The sequence below is a fragment of the Sarcophilus harrisii genome, chromosome 1, assembly GCF_902635505.1.
Source record: "Sarcophilus harrisii chromosome 1, mSarHar1.11, whole genome shotgun sequence".
Taxonomy (NCBI): Eukaryota; Metazoa; Chordata; class Mammalia; order Dasyuromorphia; family Dasyuridae; genus Sarcophilus; species Sarcophilus harrisii.
In genome coordinates this window covers 356148222-356170824 of record NC_045426.1, presented here as the reverse complement: position 1 = coordinate 356170824, position 22603 = coordinate 356148222, and the positions used below count along the sequence as shown (strand labels likewise).

Genomic DNA, 22603 nt, shown 5'->3' with positions numbered 1-22603 from the left:
CGCACGCATACACATACACACACACACACACACACACACACACACGTGTTATCTCTTTTAGAAGTATAAATGCTGTCTTCCTCATTTTCTTGAGGACAAGGAATTTTGATTTCTTTCTTCTTCCCATCCATCCTTCCTTCCTACCTTCCTTCCTTTCTTCCTCCTTCCCTCCCTCCTTCCCTCCCCTTTTTCCTTTCTTTCTTTCTTCTTTCTTTCTTTCTTTCTTTCTTCTTTTTCTTTCTTCTTTTTTTCCTTTTTCTCTCCCTCCCTCCCTCTCTTCCTTCCTTCTCTTCCTTCTTTCCTTCCTTCCTTCCTTCCTCCCTCCCTCCCTCCCTCTCTCCCTTCTTTCCTTCCTTCCTTCCTTCTTTCTTCTCTTTTTTTTTGTACTCCCAAAGCCTAGCATCCTAGCATTGTGCATTTTTACTTGTTATTATAAATACTCGTTCTAAAAGTATAGATTGAAACCCACTTAAAATTTTCCCCTTTCTTATAATTCATAGCCATCTTCTCCCATAAATCATCCATGAATATCCTCCAACAACTGGGGGTTGTGGGGAGGGACTTTCCTCTATTTTAAACCATAAATCATTAGGGATCATTACATGACTGGCCTATTTTCTTTATGATAGAACTTTGTGGTTAGTTAAATTAATAAAATATGAGCTGGGGAGAGAAAAATAAAACACCACTCTTTTCAAAGCTATGTCTCTTATTTTCATAGTTCAGTGAAAAGTTTCTAAAAGCTTTTTCATGCTTTTATAAATTATTTTTATAGTATATTTTAGTTGAAAGATAACTGGATTGGATATCTAGTCTCCAGTATAGCAATTTCACTAATTAGCTATATGACCTTAGGTAAATCATTTCATTTTTCTTGTTCTAAATTTCATCATCTGTAAAGGGGAATTGAATGAAATGAAGAGCCAGCTTTCTTTTAAATATAAATGATATGAATGTGAGTAAAATTGCCTAATTATTAATAATAATAATAAGTAGGTTTTGGAAAAAGGAATTAGGTTGGCCACATAGAAGAATTTCATGATAACTTTTAATTGTTACACCTCATTAGTTTTTTATGTTACATCAAGAAGAGACCCATTATATGTCCTAATGTATGTGTATATGGGATATTATCTACTTAAAAAAGGACAAGATTTGAGTTTATATAAGTGTTCTATAACTAGGATTTAAGATTCAAACTCTTATATTGTTATTGTTCTGCTACAAAATTATGTTGTTGTTTTTTCCAGTAAGCACAAATATATTAGTTATTACTTTTAAGGGCAGATCAGCATTAAAGGGGACAACAGCAAAGAACTCTGAGGAGTCTAATTTATAATTACCTGAGTGAAATTCTTTGTTCCCCAATTCAACATTCCATTTGTGGGTAGAGGTACCTGTCTCCATGAACAAGTTTCCAGACAAATAAGAAAGGACCTTGTAAAACAGGTTGTATCTTGTTAGGATATGGGTAACTTAAAAATCTCGGTGTCCGCCCAGGAAACCTGAAGATCTAAAAAGAAATGTGATTCAGTGTGGCATATTTCTATTAAAAATCTGCCATATACAAAGCTAAACACTAAAAAAAAAAATATGTCTTGCCTTTGGGGAACTTACCTTCTAATGAAAGGATAAAAAACAATAGCCAAAAATATTTAAGTGATTGACCCAAACAAGAAGTACTGTCAGAATTTGGAAGATGAAATCAATGTGTTCACAGAAGGTTTGTGAGGAAGTAGAATGTGATATTCTGCAAAAACTTTGTTCTCTTTCCAATCTACTTCCATTATAGAAGGCAAGATTGTCAGAAATCCTTTACTCAATACTTGAAAAAAAAATCAAGTCAACAAACAAATAGTACTTATCTGTATCTGGTATCTGGTATTGTACTGAGTTCCATGAAGAATAATACAAACAAAAAAAAAAAAGAAAAAAAAAACAACAGCCTCTAAAAACCTTACATTTTTACTATAGAAGCTAGTCACAAGTCACATAATCCCATAAAATGGAGCTGAGAAGAATAAGAAAGGAAGAAGGATGCTAAAGTCGAGTCACAAGCAGTGCTCACCAATGACAGGATGGGGAAGAAGGAACAATGGGATCTTCCAAGGTAAGATGGAAACAGATGAAGCCATGTGTAAAGTCTAAAAACTCAGAAACAGAGCCAGGTAATTGACTTGAACCCTTCCTCAAAATGGAGATTCTGGGAATAAATCACTAATGGGAAAATGGAGCTTCAGGGATAGAAGAATTTTCCATGATAAGAAGACAAGTATGCAGGCACAATAGTGAACAATGTATTCATTAAAGGTCTTGACAATCTACTAAGAAGTGGCCATTAGCAAGCGTAGATTGCTCAGAAGTAGAGATGGCTCATTGAAAATGTAGACAACAAAGGTGGGGAAGATTATCTTTCTGAGTCACTCATGTATTGATTATTAAGTGGAGCTAAAACCCACTTACTAGTGACCCACTAGGTTATTTTTTTGTTTTGATTTTGATTTTTAAAATACTAATCTTTTATTTTCCCAAATAAATGCAAAGATAGCATTCAATATTCATCTTTGCAAAACTCTATGTCCCAAATTTTTCTCTCCCCAAGACAGCAAGCAATCTGATACAGGTTAAACATGTACAATTCTTCTAAACATATTTCCTCATTTATCATCCTGCTCAAGAAAAATCAGACCAAAAGGGGAAAAATGAGAAAGAAAACAGCAACAATAAAGGTGAAAATAGTATGCTTTGATCTATAATCAGTCTCCATAGTTCTCTTTCTGGATACAGATGGCTCTTTCTATCCCAAGTCTATTGGGATGGCCTTGAATCACCTTATTGTTGAAAAGAGCCAAGTCCCAGATGGTTTTAACATGTGCAAAATCAACACACACACACACACACACACACACACACAAACACATACACACAAAAATCGGATATCTTCTGGAAAGGCAAATATACCTTTTTCTCCATTTCATTTTTTTCTTTTTTCACAGTGAAGAGTGCACACTAATCACATATTATTATTTATTACAAAAATCTAGAATTTGCCTTTCTTCCTCCTCTTTTTCATCTTCTGGATTTACTCTGTGTTTAGGGATTCAGTCCATTAGTTAGCAGCTCACCTTTAGCTACCAGAGAGTGACAAAAGATAAGAACACAGAAGTCCCTTGTTGAGGGCACTCTCCTCAGAGCAATCTGGGGCTAAGTCAAGAAAAAAGGAAGCTAAGGAGTCTAAGAGTCACAGACAATTTTCTCCCCAGGCCCATCATGAGAGCACAGCATGTTAGTGGAGGAAAGCATTTTAGTGAACATCTTGCCCAATCCCATCAATTTATAGATGAACAGAATGAGACCAGAGAATGACAGTTAGAAAGCATACAGCTAGTTAGTAGTAAAGTTGAGACTAGAACCAAGGTTCCTAATATAATCTACCATACTGTACTGCTTGTATGATATACTTATCTATTTTTATCTACTACCTACCTACCAATCTATCACCTATATATCTAATACCTATTGGTCTAATACATCCATCTATCTATTTCTATCTTCTACCTGTCTGTCTGTCTATCTACCTAGCTATCTATCTATCTCTGTCTACCTACGTGTCTATCATCTATTATCTACCTATTATCTATCACCTACCATTTATCTGTTTATATATCTATCTTCTATCTACCTATCTTTCTCAACTATCTACCTACCTATCATTTATCCATCCATTTATATGTATCTCTCTATCATCTAGCTCTCTATATATCATTGATCTATCCATCTATCATCTATCTATCCATCCATCTACTTATCTATCACCTGTCATTTATCTGTCTTCTTATCTTTATCTATCTGTCTATACAAACAAATGCATATATATGCACACACACATATATATCTATACATATATATGCAGTATATATACAGGTATAGTATATATACAGGTATAGATGCACACACATATATTCATTTACATATATAAACATGCATGTATACATATATGCTTAATACAAGTTGAATTAAACATAGCATATATAGTATCATTAATTGTGCTGTTTTAGGTGGAGGAGAAACATATTCTCTAATATATGTAGATGCACAGAAAGATCATGATTTATTAATACAAACAAACTTTGATGCATCTCTCATCCACTCATCCACCTATCATGTGGGGAGGACTGGGTTTATTGTTCAGTTATAACCCTACTTATCAAGAGGACACATTCCAATGATACATATGGGTTGTCAGAAACCGGAATACAAGAGAGAGAAATGCCAAAGATGCATAGGGATATACTCATTCCAGAATATCAGGGATTCTGGTACAAATTTCACTTAAGACTACCTGCTGCACTTCTCTGGACTTCACCAGAATCTCATTGTGTTGAAAAGAGCACATCAGTCCTGAAACTCATATCTCAGTACTCCATGTCCCTCAAGTCTGATGGGAGAGGGTGAAAATGGACATTGGAGTGATCTGTCAGATCTTCCATTTAAGGCAGCCTTTTCTTCGTTTCTCATCTGATGTATTTCTCTAGACTTTATGATACCTCAGTGCTGGATACCCTCAATGTTGAAATGTAAACAGTGTAGTGTCATGGAATGAACATTAGAATTAGGAGTTAGATAATTGGAGTTCTGGACTATGATTTAGAAACTGTGAAACTTTGGGTAGATCTTGTAACTCAGTTTCCTCATCAGTAAAATGAAGAGAGCACTATTTTCCTTTCTCTGTTTAGAAATAAAGATCAAATGGAAGCACTTGGTAGGATACTTTGTAAACTAGAAAGTGTTTTGCAAACAGACTGAGTCCCTTGGAGTGCTGAATATCTGTGCATACAATGGGTCTCATTGGAAAAGTTCATGCCTGTAGTAAAGTCTAAAAGAAATGGATATAATTACATGAATGAATTACTCTTGCAGTTTAAACCCATCATTATCTGATTCATGAGTTTTGTTCTTTTATATGAGGTGAAACAATAAAATAAAATGACATTGTTTTTTAACCAACAACAATGAAACAAACATTTATGTGTGTTATACATGGGCTTCTTGGAATGATAATATGGATAAATATGACAAAATTTCTACCTTTACGGACAAGGCTCATGAGGCATGTACAGAAATAAATAAATAAATTATGATCTGATAAGTACTTAAGAAAAAATGTAAAACATTACAAAACCCATGAGGGAAGAATTCCTTCTAACTAGAGGGATCTGAGATGTCCTTATAGTGGAGGAAATAATATTTCAGCTGGTTTGTGAAGAATGGGTAGGGCAGGCATAACCAGAGATATAGAAGAGGGCTTGCAGCAAATATAAGGAAATACAATGATACAGGAAGTTGGAGAACATACTGATTTTTAAATCAAAAGAGGACAGAAGGAAGGCCAGAAAGAATCACGAAGATTAACAAGAGGACTTGGTACACCTGAAAGTAGAAAACCTGGGTTTGATTCATGTTTTATTTAAACATTTACTATCTATGTGACCTTGGACATTTAACTAACTTTTCTATATTTCAGATTCTACAAATGTTCAGTTTAGACTAAATGGTCCCTTCCAGATCTAAATCTATGGCCTGCTCCTAGTATTGTAAGGAAGGGAGCCCATTGATACCACTTGTATACAGAAACATCCTTCAGTTAATTGCTTTCCCATAGTCATTTCAAAAAATAAAAACATAGCATAGTCAATTTACTACTTTTCTTGTAATTCACAATAAATAGCAAATAACATTTAGGAGGAGTCATAGACCCGAAACTTCTCAATAGCATTAGAATAATTATTGTTTTTTTATTTAAATTGCCTTTTAGAAAAGTGAAGTAGTAATTGCTGAGTGTTTCTAACTAGATAGCTCAAAATAATGACTTTTATTCTTTTCCAAATTAATATAAATTAGGTGGTGCTGTAAAATTGGGCAAAGTAATTATCACCACTGCATTGGTGGGAAAGCTTAGTGCATTCTCACAGAAGATGGAAAAGGTTTGCTTTCCTCATACTTTAATAAGAGCATCGCTCTGCTTTTTTATTCAGGGCTTATTATGCTTTTCTCCTCTAAGTAGATTATTAGAGGCCACAGAAAAACAATTACCATCTTTTTAAAAATTACTATTATTCTCAAGCAACCTTGTTTTGCAATTTTGTTGGTGTTTTTGCTAGATAACCAAAGTCAACTCTTCAGTATACCACAAGAAGTTTGTTTACAATCACCAGTCTTGGGGAAAATGTGTTGAATTTCAGTTTAATTCACAAGTGAACTTGTTCACTAATTTAATATTGGCATTAAAAAGATTTTTCTGATTGTGAAAGTTGTGTCTGATCTTATGATCTCTTATCTGGTTTCCTCCAATTGCCTCCAAATTGATTTTCTGCCTTAAATTCCTCCTCTTTCTAATCTATCCTCTCCACAGCTGCCAAAGAACTATTCTTAAAGCACAAGACTGACCACACCAGGCCTTGGCTCAATAAACTTCAAAGGCTCCCCATGGTCTTCAGATTCAAATATACTCTACTGTTTGGCATTCAAAACCCTTTACAATCTGACTCCAACCAACCTTTCCAGGCTGATTTTGTATTACTCCCCTACAGTGCTCCATCCTGGACCCTCTTCTCTTCTCCCACTATACTGTTTTTCTTAGTGATCTCAGCATCCATGGATGCAATTATTATCTCCATACAAATGGTTCTCAGCTCTATTTATCTACCCTTTTAACTTCTCTCTTGATCTTTGGTCTTACATCTCCAACTTCCTTTGAGTATATATAGCACTAGATTTTTCCTAAACATCTTAAACTCAACAAGACCAAAACTGAGATCATGGTCTTATTTCTCTCCCATTCCTCACCACCATTTTCCTAGTTTTTCTATTCTTGTCCATGGCACATGTCCATTCAGTAACCCAAACTTCAAATCTCAATGTCATTCTCATCTCCTCACTATCTCTCACCACCCACATCCAATCTGTTATTGAGTCCTGTCTTCTTGTATATTCTCTATCTCGTATTTATGTCACTCTTCTCTTTGACATTATCACCAGCCTGCTGCAGGTCCTCAGCACCTCATACCTGGGCTTTTGCAAAAATTTGCTGATTGGTCTGTCTGCCTCAAGTCTCTTGCTAAGTCCATCCTCCATTCATTTGTCAGTGATCTTCCTAAAGCACAAGTTTGTGTTACATCTCGCCACTCACACCTCAATAAATGCTAAATGCTCCCTATCACCTCCAGGATCAAATATAAAATCTTTTATTTGTGTTTTAAATCCCTTCCCAATCTGGCTCCTTCCTACCTGTCCATTCTTCTTATACTTTATTTGTCTTGACATACTTTATGATTCATTGACATTGATACCTTGTGGGTCCTTGCATATGACAAGCTTTTGCAGAACACCAGGCTGATCTATATACCTTAAATACTACCCCTCCTCATTCCTGGATTCTATGGCTTCTTTCAAGTCCCAGCCAAAAATCCTACTTTCTACAAGAAACTTTGCATTCCCCCTTACTGCTAGTGCCTTCTCTCCACTGATTTTCTACAATGTACACTCCCTCCCTCCTTCTCTCTCTCTCTCTCTCTCTCTCTCTTTCTCGCTCTGTCTCTGTCTCTGTCTCGCTCTGTCTCATATATATATATATATATATATATATATATTGCAAGTACTTCTTTTTGCATGTTGTCTCTGACATTAGACTGTGACCTCCTTGATAGCAAGGAGTGGTTTTTATCTTTATTTTTTCATTTCTTATCACAGTACCTGGAACTTAGTGTTTAATAATGGTAATTAATAAATGTTTGCTGATTTGATTTCAAGAACTCTTTAGTCCAACCAATCTGGTCTTTTGCTACTTCTGGCACAGAATATCCCTCTGCTGTCTTGAGATTTTGCGCAAACTAATCTTACCCTCTTTTCCCATGCCTGAGAAATATTCCTTAATCACTTAAGTTTCTGAGAATTTCTAGCTTCCTTCAAATCTCAGTGCAAGTTCCACTTCCTACTTAGGGTTTTTCCTAACTCCCCTAAATTCCTAGTGCCTCATTACAAAATTAATCTGTATTTACTTTGTAAATATTCAGTATGTCTTTATATATGTACATGTCTCCTCTGGTACAATCTAAGTTCCTTGAGAGCAGGAACTGTTTTATTTCTTTCTTTGCACCTTTAATGTCTGACACATAGTAAATACTTCATAACTGCTTGTTGATGAATTGAATGCCATGCTTTTTTCCCAGAGGTTTTTTTTTGTTGTTGTTATTGTTGTTGTTGCTGCTGCTGTTTTGTTTTGTTTTGTTCTTAGGGAAAGTCTCTTTCCTGTATAGTTTAAATGAAGCTCTATGTCCAGAATAGTATTCCAGGTCATTTCAAGGGCTAGTAGTCTTTGCTGAGGTCAACAATTGTCCCTTCTATTAAGCAGACACATTAAATAATCCTCCTCAAGACTTATGTTAGAATCCATTTAAATTCAGGAAATCTTCCAGCATGGAAAAGATGGAATGGGTGGTAAGCCATCATTGAAGAGGCTCTGACTTTACCAAATGCTCATCATTGGACCTTCATTTTCATAGGCACTCTGGTGTGCAGTAGCAGATGGGCATCCAGTAGAGTGCCAAGAGGAAAATTTCCCAACAGTTTTAGGGATGTTTATGGCATGTGTTCTTTGCAAAGATTAGGCAACAAAATATGGATATGTTAGCCTTAAGAGCTGTGTTTATTCTTTTTGGCTTATAATTTCCTCTTCATTGTACTGTGTTGTAAAGCTTTTTTTTCCCTTTCTAATTTTTCCCTCTGCCATTTAGGCTTCTCATCTGTCTTTCCAATTAGAAACCAAAGTGCAACAGAAGGGATGCCTTTTCCAAAATAAGACAACCACGTTTAATGACCATGAAATGGGGTAAGTGAGCAACACAGTGCCTGGACTCTCTTGAATGAAGCAGTCTAAATCCACTGAAATGAGAGCTGGAATATGAATAGTGTACCAGCACTGGCCAATGAGTGAAATATCTACATCCCCTCTTTACATTTTCTAATGGCCAGCTAGTGTTCACTTCCAGCCTTACTGTGTCAACTTTATAGATTCAGACACTATGTCTTTATTCTCAAACTGTAATGGAGTGAGATAGAATTTAAAGCTAATACAATGCCTCACACATAGTAGGTGCTTAATAAATGGTTATTCCCTCTCTCCCTTCCTGTGAGCATTTCATGTTTAATAATCATTAATTATGAGTGACAAAACTTTCCCTTGGTTTTAACTCTCCATTCATTTTTTGTTAAGTATGCCCCTAGACTTATGAATGCTTTTTATTTACTATGTGTAGCTTTCAAGCATTTCAATATGTGGTAGTGTATTTACAATACCTAATAAAAAAAATCAAAATATCATAGATTTTGAGCAGAACTAGACCTTAGAAGTTCTCAATCTTCAGTTTACAGACGCCTAAAAGCAAGAGTCCCAAAGGAAATTTTACATCCTAGGAACATAGATTTAAGGTTGAAATGGACTTTCAATGCTCCCAGTGCAATTTTCTCTCTTTGCAGATGAGGAAACAGGCTCAAAGAAGCTGTGACTTCCTTAATCACAGAAGTTCAAGTTAATATGTGGCAGAGCTGTGATCAGAACCTAAAGCACCTTTCTACTCCAAACCCAATTATTTTTTCCTTTGTATTCGCTGCCCTCTTTGGAGGATTATTTATTCTTTTGGCCATTAGAAGAATACTAAGTATCTTGGGAATGGTCATTCTAATGAACTGATGCACATTTACCAAAATGATGCATTTGCTCCTTTCCCATTTTTGTTGCTCAGTAATTTTCAGTCATGTCTGACTCCCTGTGACCCCATTTGAAGTTTTCTTGACAAAGATACCATAGTAGTTTTCCATTTCCTTTTCCTGCTCATTTTATAGATGAAGAACTGAGGCAAATAGGGTTAAGTGACACAACTAGTGAATGTCAGACCATTTTGAACTCAGGAAGATGAGCTTTCCTACAGTAGGCCCAGCACTCTACCCACTATACCATCTAGATGCCCCTTCTTTCCCATAAGTCAAATCTAAACCAGTATATATGAAAGGATGTATTTACTTGTCCATTTAGATAGATTGTAATGATCCATTGGAAAGAACAGCAATAATCCCTTTATTCGGATTAACATAGCTTGCAAGTTACAGGATTTCCATCACAGAAACACAGACAAAGCACAAACTCTTCTGTTTGTTTGTTTTTAGTTTGGGTGCCCACATCCTGTTCTTGCATAGAGTCACAGTTTCTACAAAATGCTGGCTGCCCATGTAGATAAGTTAAAGTGGTCAGCCACAAGTCGAGAACCGGAAACATTGCATAGCTGGCATCTGACTCATCAACTTAACAAGGAATTCATTGCCTCTTGAGGAGTTGAAGAGTATTTTAAATATTGGCAAACATTTGTGGGTGTTATATGCCCTATTGACTAAAACAGTTACTGTGTGTGTGTGTGTGTGTGTGTGTGTGTGTGTGCTTCTATTTCTTTGTGCTTTGTTAGTCACTTTTACCTGAAATGCATACTAGTGAATTTGTGTTTGGCCAGGCCACTTAGAAAAAATAACAAGGGAAAAAGTACTATAATTCTTGTTCCTCTTGAGCCCCGTGAATTCTTTCCCTTGACTGGATCTCTGACAATTTAAACTGTGCCAGTCTCAAAATTATAATTAAGCAAATTGTCACAGTAAAATCTTTCAAAATATTACCACTTTAATTCAATCTCTTCCTCCTTTCTGTAAGACCCAAATATCTGATGTCAAAATAGGTCTCATTTCATTCAACCTAGTGGAATATTTCTACCTTACACATGTGACCTTGGTACATGGTTAGAAAGGTGATTAAAGATAATTCTCTGCCACAGCTGAAGAAGAGGAAGATGCATAGGACATCTGCTCCCAATGTGGCTAAGCAGAGTTGAAGGAATAAAGGTACAGTAAGCAAACACAGTAATTGGCAGGAACCATCAAATATAACCCACAGAGTTATATTTATTTGATTCCCTTTAATCCATGTCTTCCAAAGTTCTATATTTGTATCTATATCTATACACACAAGTTTATGCACATCTATACATATAAATGTGTAGAAATATATAAATATAATCTACATATATAATTTATATGTGTGTATGTAATTAAATATTTAAGACAGTTTCTTTTCTTTTCTTTTTTTGACTATTATTATAGTATCAAAGTGTTTGGACCTTTATGTCAACATATCAAGGTATGTAGCTTAATGCCCTAAAGCATTGCTTAGGAATCAAAGGATCATAGATCTAAATTGGAAGGGACCTCAGAGATCATCTCATCCAATTCCCTTATTTCACAATTAAGGAAACTCCGGCCCATTTGGTTAAGGAACTTGCCCAAAATGAGTAAATGATAATGTTGGATTCTGAACCCCTGTCCTCTGATTGCACCACTAGCTATCTGTTACAAGGACAGTAAAATAAGGTATTCTTTTTTTTTTTTTAAATCATTTTATTTATTTCATTAAATATTTCCCAACTACATGTGCAATTTTTTAAAAAAAAATTATGAGTTCCAGAAAGAAAATCCAAATAAAATATAACAATAAAAATAAAGAGAAAAAAGTGTGTTTCAATTTGTAGTCAGAGTTTATCTGTTTTCTTTCTGGATATAGAAAGATTTTTTCTTTGAGAGTCTTTTGGAATTGCTTTGGATCATTGAATTGATTAAAGTAGCTTAGTCTTTCACAGTTGATCATCCTCACAAAATTCTTGTTACTGTGTAATTTTATCCTGGTTTTACTCCATTTCAAATCAGTTCATATACATCTTCCTACTTTTTCTGTAACCATTTCACTTGTCATTTCTTATAGCACAGTACTATTCCATCACATTCATATATTACAAGTTGTTCAACAATTCCCAAATTATATATCATATATCAGGCCAGTTTTTGATTCTTTGCAGCTACAAACAAGCTGTTATTAATATTTTAAAACAAGTTCTTTAATCTTTTCTTTGATCTCTTTGGGAAAGAGAATTAGAAGTAGTATTTCTGAGTCAAAGGGTATGTACAGTTTTATATTCCTTTGGGCATAGTTCTAAATGTTCACCAGAATGGTTGGACTAGTTCACAATTCTACCAGCAATGCATTAATGTTCCAATTTTTCCACATCCCCTCCAACATTCATCATTTTTCTTTTCTGTCAGTTTAACCAATCTGATAAGTATGAGGTGATATCTCATAGTTGTTTTAAGTTGCATTTCTATCCAGTTATTTAGATCATTTTTTTCACCTGACTATTGATAGCATTGATTTCTTCTGAAAATTACCTGTTCATATCCTTTGATCATCTATCAATTGAGGAATAGCTCTTATTTTCATAAATTTGGCTCAGGTCTATATATTTGATAAATGAGGCCTTTAGAGAAACTTGCTGTAAACCCCCCTCCCAGTTTTCTGTTTTCCTGTAAATGTTCTTGGTCAAGTTGCTCCTGTACTATATCTAACAAGTCCAGAATCTTCTCATTCACTAAAGGGCCACTGTTCTACCCACACTGCTGTATCAGTTTTCCATTGAACAGTAACAGGTAAGAGTGCAGGCAGGCCTTCAACAGCAGCCCTGCCTAAAAAGCCAAAGTACTCAATTGTAATCTTGTTGTAATATGTCTCTTCCCCATAGACTGATGGGGACTTTTTCAACTACAAAAGGAGTAAAAACTCCGGTTTCATCTTCAAATGTCCATCTCAAAGGAGCAGCACTAACTTCAGCTGCTATTGATCCTCCTATGCTAGACATATGTCTGCCTTAATCTTTGGTCAATGACTTGGGCCAGCTGGCACCTCTAATGACTATACAATCTACACCCGTGTCTACCAACCCTTTCAATGGTATGCTATTTATATAGATAGTGAGCATATGTAGGTCAACTGTAATAGCTGAAGTCCAGAATATTCCTGGATTCTGTTGCTGGGAGTCAAAATCTGGGCAAATATCACCAAATTGTCTATTAGGAGTCTGTATCAGTAAACCTGATGCTACTACTTCTCCTGGGTGATAAGTCACACATTGTCTACCTGTATTGGTGACTGGAATATTAGCTACACATTCCCCCGTTTCCCACATCAGTGAGTATGGATGGACACTGTTTTGTAAGCACTCAATTTTCTCTTGCAAATTGGTTTATCATGATTCCTGTTGCTGCATTTTCACCAGTAGTTCATATGACAACTGTCCACAGATGTCCCACAAAATTAGCAAAGAGTTCATTTGGACCTTGTGCTATTTTCATGAAGGCTTCCCCTCTATATTGTCTTCCTGGGAGGGTGCCCTGTGCTTTGATAGCAGCAGCAGCAATTTGCTCATATTAATTAATCTGCGCTATAGTGTCTGCATAAGGACCTAAACCTGTTAGTTGGTCAGAGGTGATTGGTATATTAACTCCAGGTTGCCTATTTTGTTGGGCTTGTATCCTACAGAGTTCACTATCCCCAAAAAGCCACAATAAGTTTTGTCCAGGTACTAAAAATTCCTTGCTATAGATTGCCAGTCACTAAGGATTAAAAGTACAAAAGCCAAATTCTCTAATACCATCTTAACATAAAACAATGTAGACCCATAAAGAGTGCAAGCCTTTTTCACTTCTTTGATAATTTCTAGATTAAAAGGAGTATATCTTCTTTTTTCTTGACCTGAAGAGTTAAACTCTTCAATCACAGGACACATTTCTATTCTCAGAGCAGATGTATCCTGCCCTTCCTCTTTGGCTTTAATTAGCACTCTGTAATCCTATCATAGGAGGTGGGCAGAGCTTCTTTAGGTTGGTGATGATGGTGTCACTACCCTTCCCACTCCTCCCTCTCCCTCCACCCACAAAGGTAAAATTGAAGTGGGAGGGTCAGAAGATGGGAAATGCCCTAAGGGCACCTGCTTGGGTGTAAGTGGAGGTGAAACTGAGCCAGCATGGTATTTGCCTTTGTATTCTTCATGCTCCAACCCTTCGTACTTTTCAGATGCTTTGTCAGTACCTTCCCTCTCCTGCTCTTTCTTCTTTTTCCTTATTCTAAAACTTAGGTAATTTCTTAAAGCCAATTGTATTATATTGTATATATAGAATGTTTCTTCAGGAATTAAATCAGGACCATTATTTTTGTAATATTCAAATAGTTGCTCTCCCACTAATTTCCACTTATCTGGCTCTAATCCTTCCTTAGAGAACCAAGGGGATGTGTACTGTAATGTTTCTAAGAGTCCAAGGATCTGATCCCTAGTTATCAACAAACCTTGGTTTTTTATTAACCTAACTATGCTTTCTTCACTCTTCCTTTGGGGTGGAGGATGCTCTTTTCTTAATATTTGTGCCATTTCAGCTAAAAAAAAAAAAAAATGAAAGTGACTAGTTTAGCCCTTACCAAAGTTTCCTGTTTGTCTATTTTCATACTCATCCTATTTCTGGGTCACAGGGACTTTCTTCACTGATCTTATAATTGCTTCACTTGAACTGCTGAGTATAAGTTCTTAGTCCACATTGGGCTCCAGAATGTAATGTCCCAGCTAGCCCTCTGGAAGACCTCAGGATCAAGCAAAATCCTTGGTCTTAGGGTGGAAAAGTGAAGGAGGCAGGAAAGCCAACATGTCTCTGGTCAAAGATGGAGCCTGGACTCTAGTCCCTCCCTCAGCCCTTAAATCCTTCCGGATGATTACCTCACTATAGCACATTAAGCATGTGCAGTCATAAGCACCATGCTGTGATTCAAATATACCTTTTCAGAGATCAAGCCCGCTACATTTTCCTTCTAATTTTGGCTCCATTAGTTTATTTGTCTAAAAGCTTTTAAATTTCATGTAATCAAAATTATCCATGTTTACATTCATTTATAATCTATTTCATTTGGTTATAAACTCTTCCCTTATCCAATGATCTGACAGGTATATGCTCCCCCAATTTACTTATTATACCACTCTTTATGTCTAAATCATTTATTCATTTTACTACACCTTTTTACATTGTATGAGATGTTGGTTCATGCCTAGTTTCTGCTTAGGTACTTTTCAATTTCCCCAGTAATTTTTGTAAAATAATGACTTTTTACCCCCTAATCTTGGGTTTGGGGGTTAAGCAAACAATAGATTACTATGATTGCTGACTATTATGTATTGGGTATTTAAATCTATTCCATTGATTCACCGTTCTATTTTTTAATTAGTACCAGAATGTTTTGAGGATTACTGCTTTGTAATATAATTTGAAATGTGAAATTGCAAGGTCGCTTTCCTTTTTTTTTTTCCCATTGATTCCCTTGATATCCTTGACCTTTTATTCTTCCAGATGAATTGTCTTATTCTTTTGCCTAGCTCTGTAAAATAATTCTTTGGTACTTTGATTGTTATGGCACTGAATAAGTAAATTAACTTAAATAGAATTGTCATTTTTATCGTATTGACTTGGCCTACCCATGACAAATTAGTATTTCTTCAATTGTTTAGATCTGACTTTGTGTGAAGAATTTTATAGTTATGTTCATATAGTACCTGAGTTTGTCTTGTTATTTAAATGGAATTTTTCTTTTTGCCTCTTGCTACTGGGTTTTGTTGGAAGTACACAGAAAAGTTTTATTTATGTTGTATTATTTTATTTCCTGTAACTTTATTACAGTTGTTTATTGTTTCCACTAGTTTTTTGAATTGATTCTCTGGGATTCTCCAAGTATATCATCTTATCGTGTTTCAAGAGTGATCATTTTGTTTCCTCATTGGTTGTTTTTGTTCCTTCAATTTCTTTTTCTTGTCTTATCGGACAGCAAGTATTTCTAGTACAAGATTAAATCATAGAAGTCAAAATGGACATCCTTGCTTCATTCCTGATCATATTGGGAAGGCTTCCAGTTTATGTCCATTACAGATAATGAAGTAGGAGTAGGAGCTATTATTATCTCCAGTTGAGAATACTAAGACAAACAGGGTCACAAAACTAATAAAAGCTTGAGACTAGATGTGAAGCTATGTCTGTAGGCGCAACACTCTATCCATTGTGTCACCATTTGGGAGAGGGAGGAGATCTATAAAGCTAACTGTGGTTTCATCCTCATGAGCAATGTTGTTACTAATAGACTAAACTCCAGGTATTTTCTCAGTATTGAGATCCAGTTTACAATGTTGAAGTAACTCTGTCTAGAGATATGACATAGTAGTAATGAGGGAAGAAATTGTAAATAGCTAAACATCTGGACATCATGCACCTTTTTAGAGTTTGATATCCCAATCTTGACACTAACCATTCTGCAACTAACTGAACATAGCCTAACAATTCAAGCAAGATTTATTAAGTGAGTACTATGTCCAATCCATTGTGCTGTAAGAAAAATTGCCCTCAGGGAGCTTACTTTCTTTTAAGTAGGGAAACCAAGACATCATATATAGAGACAAATAAGATATAAGGATTAGGACTAATGAGTGGAAGGTGATGCTTTCTAATAACATTTAAGGAAGCAAAGAACATATTCATCTTTGTGGTTCATGGAAGGCCACACACAGATGGCAACTAAGCAGAACTTTGAAGGAGGATAAGAATTCTGCAAAGTGGAGATTAGGAGCAATTGTTAGCATTGCAATTAACTCCTAATTACTTGGTTCTCTCCAAGTTAAATGCAGGCATGAGGAAAGGTATATGTAAATGCATGGGAGGCAGGAGTAGGCATGTTAAGTTTAGAAATGCTTATTGATTTGACTCAATAAGTATTTATTTAGTACCTAATATGTGCCCTGGCACGAAAGGAAGTAAGTTTTAGGAAAACTGGGAAGGTAGATTTGAAAGATTGGAAGGACCTTAAATGTTTGACTAAGGAGCTTATAATTTATCTTAGAGGTAGTAGGGAGTCCCTGAAGGTTTTTGAGCAAGATAATATTATGGTCAGACCTCTGCCTTAGAAAGATTATCTTGATGGTATTTAATGAATAGCTTGTTTAGCCTATATTGGATTATTTGCTGTCTAGGTGAGGGAGGTGATGTGGGGAAGGAAGGGAGAAAAATTTGAAAAGCAAGGTTTTGTAAAAGTGAATGTTGAAAATTATCTTTGCATATATTTTGAAAATAAAAAGATATTATTAAAAAAAGAATGTAAGTTCTTTGAGGGCTAGGGAAAAAAAGAAAAATTGCACATGTTTAACCTATGTTGGATTATTTGCTATCTAGTGGAGGAGGGAGGTGGAGAGGAATGGACTTGCAAGGGTGAATGTTAAAAATTATCTTTTCATGTATTTTGAAAATAAAAATCTTTTATCAAAATAAAAAAAAACTTGGAAAGAACCAATTAATTAGGAGATAATTACATAGCCCACATAAGCTCTAACTTAGAATCTTGGCATATGAAAAAGGAGCTGACTTTCTTGAGTCTCCCATTCAGGGCTCACTTATTGTATAAAAGATACAATAGTATCTTTTATACTATTGTTCTGATTGTCCATGAGTGTCTTAGCTTATTGCTATATTATAATCTCTTCAGGGAAGGAGCCATATCTTATTGAAGCTTTGTAGCTCTCCAGGTGTTTAGGATACTCTATTAATTTAAATGTTAATTGTCTGGAATTAAAATACTCATTAGTTAATGTCATATATAGAAAGGTGGCTTCTTGGAATTCCAGGTGAAAGTTAGAGGTATCAGGAGGAAACCAAGGGTGGGAAGCAGGAAGAAGGGAGGGGGAGGAAGGGGGGATGGAAGAAGGGAGGGGGAGGAAGGAAGAGAGGAGGGAGAAAGGGAGGAAGGGAGGGAGGAGGGGGGAGGGAGAGGAAGGAAGGAGGGAGAGGGAAAAGGAAAGGAGGAAGGAAGGGAGGAGGGAGGAAAGGAAGGAAGGAAGGAGGGAAGGAAGGAAGGAGGGAGGGAGAGATGGGAAGGAAAGAAGGAAGGAGAGAAGGAAGGAAGGAGGGATAGGAAGGAAGGAAAGAAGGAGGGAATGAGGGAGAGAGAGGAAGGGAGGAAGAAAAGGAAGGAAAGGAGGGAGGAAAGAGGGAGGGAGGGAGGGAAGGAGGGAAGAAAAAGCCAAAAAAATATGATTCTTTTCTTCAAGAAGCTAATCTTATAATAGGAAAAATAATAAAACAAAAAATGTACATAAATGATAGAAACAGTATAAATATAAAGTAATCTCAGAAAAAAAAATATCAGTACAAGAGACCAAGAAAGGTCTTCTGAAGAAGGTAAGGCTTGAGTGAAATTTGAAAAAAAACAGGGAAACCAGGAAGTGGAGGTGAGAAGAAACAGAGATTTTTACATTGCCCTATTTGTGAATATCATGTAGACAAAACATCTCCACTATAAGCATACTCTCTCTCCCCGAGACCCAGAGGAATTTTTGTCCCAGGAAAAGCGCAGCTTAGACCAAGAATAGCCAAACCAGTTGAACTTTTATGGACTATAAATATTTAACGGACTATATGGACTATAAATAATATAAATTGACTCTGGATTCTGTGCTTTAATATATATCACTACAGAATGTTTTGAGTAGTTTGTATGAAGCCAAATGAACATTTGAAATTTTTTAGGTAATCTATTTGATAATTTGTGGAACTTTTACAAACCAAATTAAACTCACCATTTAATTTCAACTTCTAGTTAGTCAGCTGAACTGAATATGTGTTACTTCTGAAGTGAATTTTCTAGATAAAAACCTCCAGATTGGTTGTATTCAAAGTCACCTTCTACCTTAACTTCAGTATCATCTTATGGGCCTCATGGAGATCCAAGAAATATATATATAGAGAGAGACACACCCACACACCCACACACACCCACATATGTATATATATATATACATATGTGTACATATATATATACATATGTGTACATATGTGTGTGCATGGATATATGTGTATATATATACTCCATATACACATACTATATAGTATGCTGCATACATATGATATATAGTATATTTGTACATACATGTAAACAAACATGCATAAACATACCTTTATATGTATATATAATCCTTATCCATGTACACATATATGAACATGTGTGTATATGTTGTGTGTGCATATATATATATGCACACACAACATTCACTCCATTCATTCATTCATTCATTTAGTTATTTTTAATATAATAGGGCTTGTGCCCTCTTTTCTCATCACTCTTAGCTGACTTTTTACACAATCATGATATAAAAAAGGTCACTTATTATATTTTTTCAACAAAAATATTGATCACTTTTCAGTCTGCTACAAATTTCAGCTTTCTTTTCTAGAATAGGTATATGGGAGCTGGCAGCCTGTCTTTTTGTCTAGATATTATTCCCAACAGCATTTCAGTAGCACTAATATTTTTAGATAGTAGATATATCTAAATGTAGATGTAGATATAGTCACCTTGCATAACATAAAACAAGCAAAAGTTAATTGTCTTTTTTTCAACCCAACAGAATATTTTCAACATAAATCCATTCCTCTTTCTTTACCTGATTCTGTTTAATTTATGGTATTCATACTTTAATTTACTATTCATGGTTGAATTTTTAGTTGTGCTTTTGTATGAGTGTAAAGAACAACAAGAACACCAATTCATCTGGAATATAAAATGTAAGATGGTAAATAATGAATAACAAATCAAAAGAATAAGTAGGACTGAGGTTTTGAAATGCTTTATTTGCCAAACAGAAGAGTTTCTATTTGATCATAAAGGCATTTAAGTAGCTACTGGAATTTATTGAATGAGAGGTGACATGGTCAGACCAGTGCTTTAGTAAAAATCACTTTAGCAAGTGAGTAGATGATAAATTGTTAAAAGGAGAGATGTGTGGCAAGGCAGCCAGTTAGGAAGTGAATGCAATAGTACAGGCAGCAGATGAGGAAGGACTGAACCAAGTCATTGAATAGAGAGAAGACAATGAATGAGAGATGATGTGGTTATAGGGATAAGAATATCTAGCATTTTATTTTATGTGGTAGGAGTTAAAGTAAGGGGATGAGGGTAATACAGATTGCAAATCTGGATAACTCTCAATGATAGTAATACTTTCAATAGAAATAGGAAATTTTGGGATATGAGTAGGCTGAGGGTGGGCATGGGGGAGATATGCAAGGTAGATTGCAAACCATCTGTGCCTTTCTCATGCTGTGCAACTCATTCTAATCCATTAGAAATGAAAAGGGAATGGTACTCTTACTCACCTTGGTGTATCACTGCCTTGGTGTCTAGCCTTCCTTCAAAGGGGTACCTATTGAAGCTTCAAGGTGTTCTGGAGACAAGAGATAAAGGTGATGATGGTACATGTACATATTTTCCTAGTGTCCATCTGTAGCTACTAATGTGGGATCCCAGGCAGGAATTGAGTTATAACAGCCCTGAGAAACTAAGGTTTGGTATAGGAGGAAGAAAATTAAGGTGCCATGAAGTAGTGGAAGGGAGTTATAATTGTATTGGAGACCAACCCCACAACAAGAAATTATTCATTATTACCATAGGGCCTAATTTGTTTTGTTGATAGTCTATACTTAAGAAAATGTTAAAAATGCAGATAAGACTTTAAAAGTACATTATATACACATACAACCCACACAAACATATCACAGTTATCAAACATTTATCAACATACTCCTGAATGTGACCCATCTTCCCATACTTGGTTCAAACAAACACCACTTGATATTATGCTTTGGTTGCCCCCACTTTGGAAACCACTGGATCTAGACAAATGCTGTTCTTCCACTTTGGTACTTGGCTCATTATGACATCACCCTCTCATGAGCATTTTTGATTCTTGCCTCAGGGTTCTGGCAACTTGGGATCAGAGCAACTTGTACTTTTTGTTGCGAAAGCAAGAGTTTCTGATTGGTTTCCCACTTCCCTGAAGTAAATGGTTGTGGCTACTGTTCACTTGTTTTTCAGAGATTTTATTGACAAAGATACTGCAGTGATTTGCCACTTCCTTCTCCAGCTCATTTTACAGATGTGTAAACTGAGACTAGCAGTGTGAAGTAACTTGTCCAGTCACACAGCTAGCAAATATCTGAGGCCAGATTTGAACACAGGAAGTCAAGTCTTCCTATATTCTATTCACTGTGCCACCTTGGGATCAGTGGTAGAGAGGTGCATCAGCTTAGAAACTAACTGGAAAAGAAGATCCCATATGCAGTGGATTCCAGAAAAAAAGGGGTAGATCAGAAAGAAAGGGGTGGCAAGCAGCTAAGAAATAAATAGTCTATAGGACTATGAGTCTACTACAGGTCTAGAGTTGTTTCAGTTCAGGGAAAGAACCATTACCAAGGCAGAATGGTAATTTCTCTGAAACTTAAAGTCTTAGAAAGTTAGCTCTGGGTACTAAGGTTAAGAAGTGACTCACTCAGGATTGCACAGCAAGTATGTGTCATAGGTAGGAAATGAAAACTTAGGTCTTTTTGATGTAGAGTCCAGCATGTCACACTGTTTTCTTCTCATGGCAAAGTATTTAATATAACAGACAAGTGACTATATAGCTCTGTCACCCACAGCGCTACTATTACAGCAGTGGTGAATCCTTCCATTAAGACACCCTTTTCCCATTGTCACATAAGCATTTCCTGTGGGGGCCTCTGGCTCTGTTGAATGCTTGCTCTCAAAGACAAATCTTCCTCAGTTATAGAACATATATTATTTTAGCATTGAGGAACGTCATGATCTCTGTGCAATGTTCTATAAAAATAATCTTTTCCTTTTCTTTCTATTCCTTTTCTTAATAAAAATAATACTTTCCTTTCTATTTCTTTTCTTAATACTGATCTTACATAAAATAAGCTATCAACAATGTCCTTTAAGCTATCTTCAGGAAGAAGGAACAAAATATAAAACTATATTTCACAGTAGTCTAAACCAAATTCAAAAGCACCCCATGAACAAACATTCAGATCTCTATTGTGAATTTAAATTGGGGATCATCTTGCTCTGTCACATGCTGAGACTTTCACTGGTAAAATAAACTACTAAATCCTTCCTTCTACTGATCAGTTCATATGAAAGTTTTAAAAACATTAACTCAGACTTATTTTCAAATAAGAAAATTCAAGCCTGTGAGACTTGGCCTGGGAGCTTTCCAAAGTAATTTGGAAAGCTACTCTTTCATCAAAATTTGTAGTATCTTCAATTTTGATTCATTTTATTGTGTATATTCCCTTTCTGCAATGTTTGTTTTGCTAAAAGCAGAGGTTCTGAAAAAAAAAGTCAGAGAGCTCCAACTTAAGCCTAGAGTAAATATTTAATATTCTTTCACAAGGTTATATTATCCTCCCCCTACCTTAAGTAGATTGGCAAAGATTCATGACTGGACAGGCAATTCAATTCTATTCAACAAGTTTGCATTGAATCCTTACTTCCAGACCCAGAACAGTGTTAGGATGTGGGAGAATCAAAAAAACAGTCTTCCTTCCAAGAGCTTCTAAGATCTAAAAAGGCAGTTTATGGAAATAATTTGCACTTCTTGATCCCAGTTCAAGCCCATAGAATTATAGGTTGGGAGCTAAAAGACACTTCAAGAGATCATATAATGTCAGAGGACACTGGTCTTCTCTCCATAGTGTTATGATAAAGAATTGAAATTCATGTAAATTATATTTAGTTTTTCAGTCCTGCATTGTAATAGACTCCTCC

At 35.7% G+C, this 22603-nt stretch overlaps 1 protein-coding gene and 1 long non-coding RNA gene across 4 annotated transcripts in view; one reads left to right on the top strand and one right to left on the bottom strand.

The window, feature by feature from the left end:
* Positions 1–22603, top strand: part of RAB27B (RAB27B, member RAS oncogene family) — a 206641-nt gene that overhangs the window by 78375 nt on the left and 105663 nt on the right. For 2 of the 3 annotated variants that reach the window (XM_031945939.1, XM_031945938.1), the window contains exon 3: positions 8793–8887. In XM_031945939.1, the coding sequence (XP_031801799.1) occupies positions 8883–8887 (5 nt within the window). In that variant the 5' untranslated portion in view covers positions 8793–8882. Of the gene's footprint in view, positions 1–1918; positions 2111–8792; positions 8888–22603 lie in introns of those variants that run through there. The other variant, XM_031945937.1, reaches the window with a different exon arrangement.
* On the bottom strand, positions 955–20698 carry LOC116420509. The gene is made up of 3 exons (XR_004230850.1): positions 20577–20698; positions 20152–20219; positions 955–1513 (listed from the first exon to the last, which is right to left on the bottom strand). It is a non-coding gene; the product is annotated as an uncharacterized LOC116420509 (long non-coding RNA).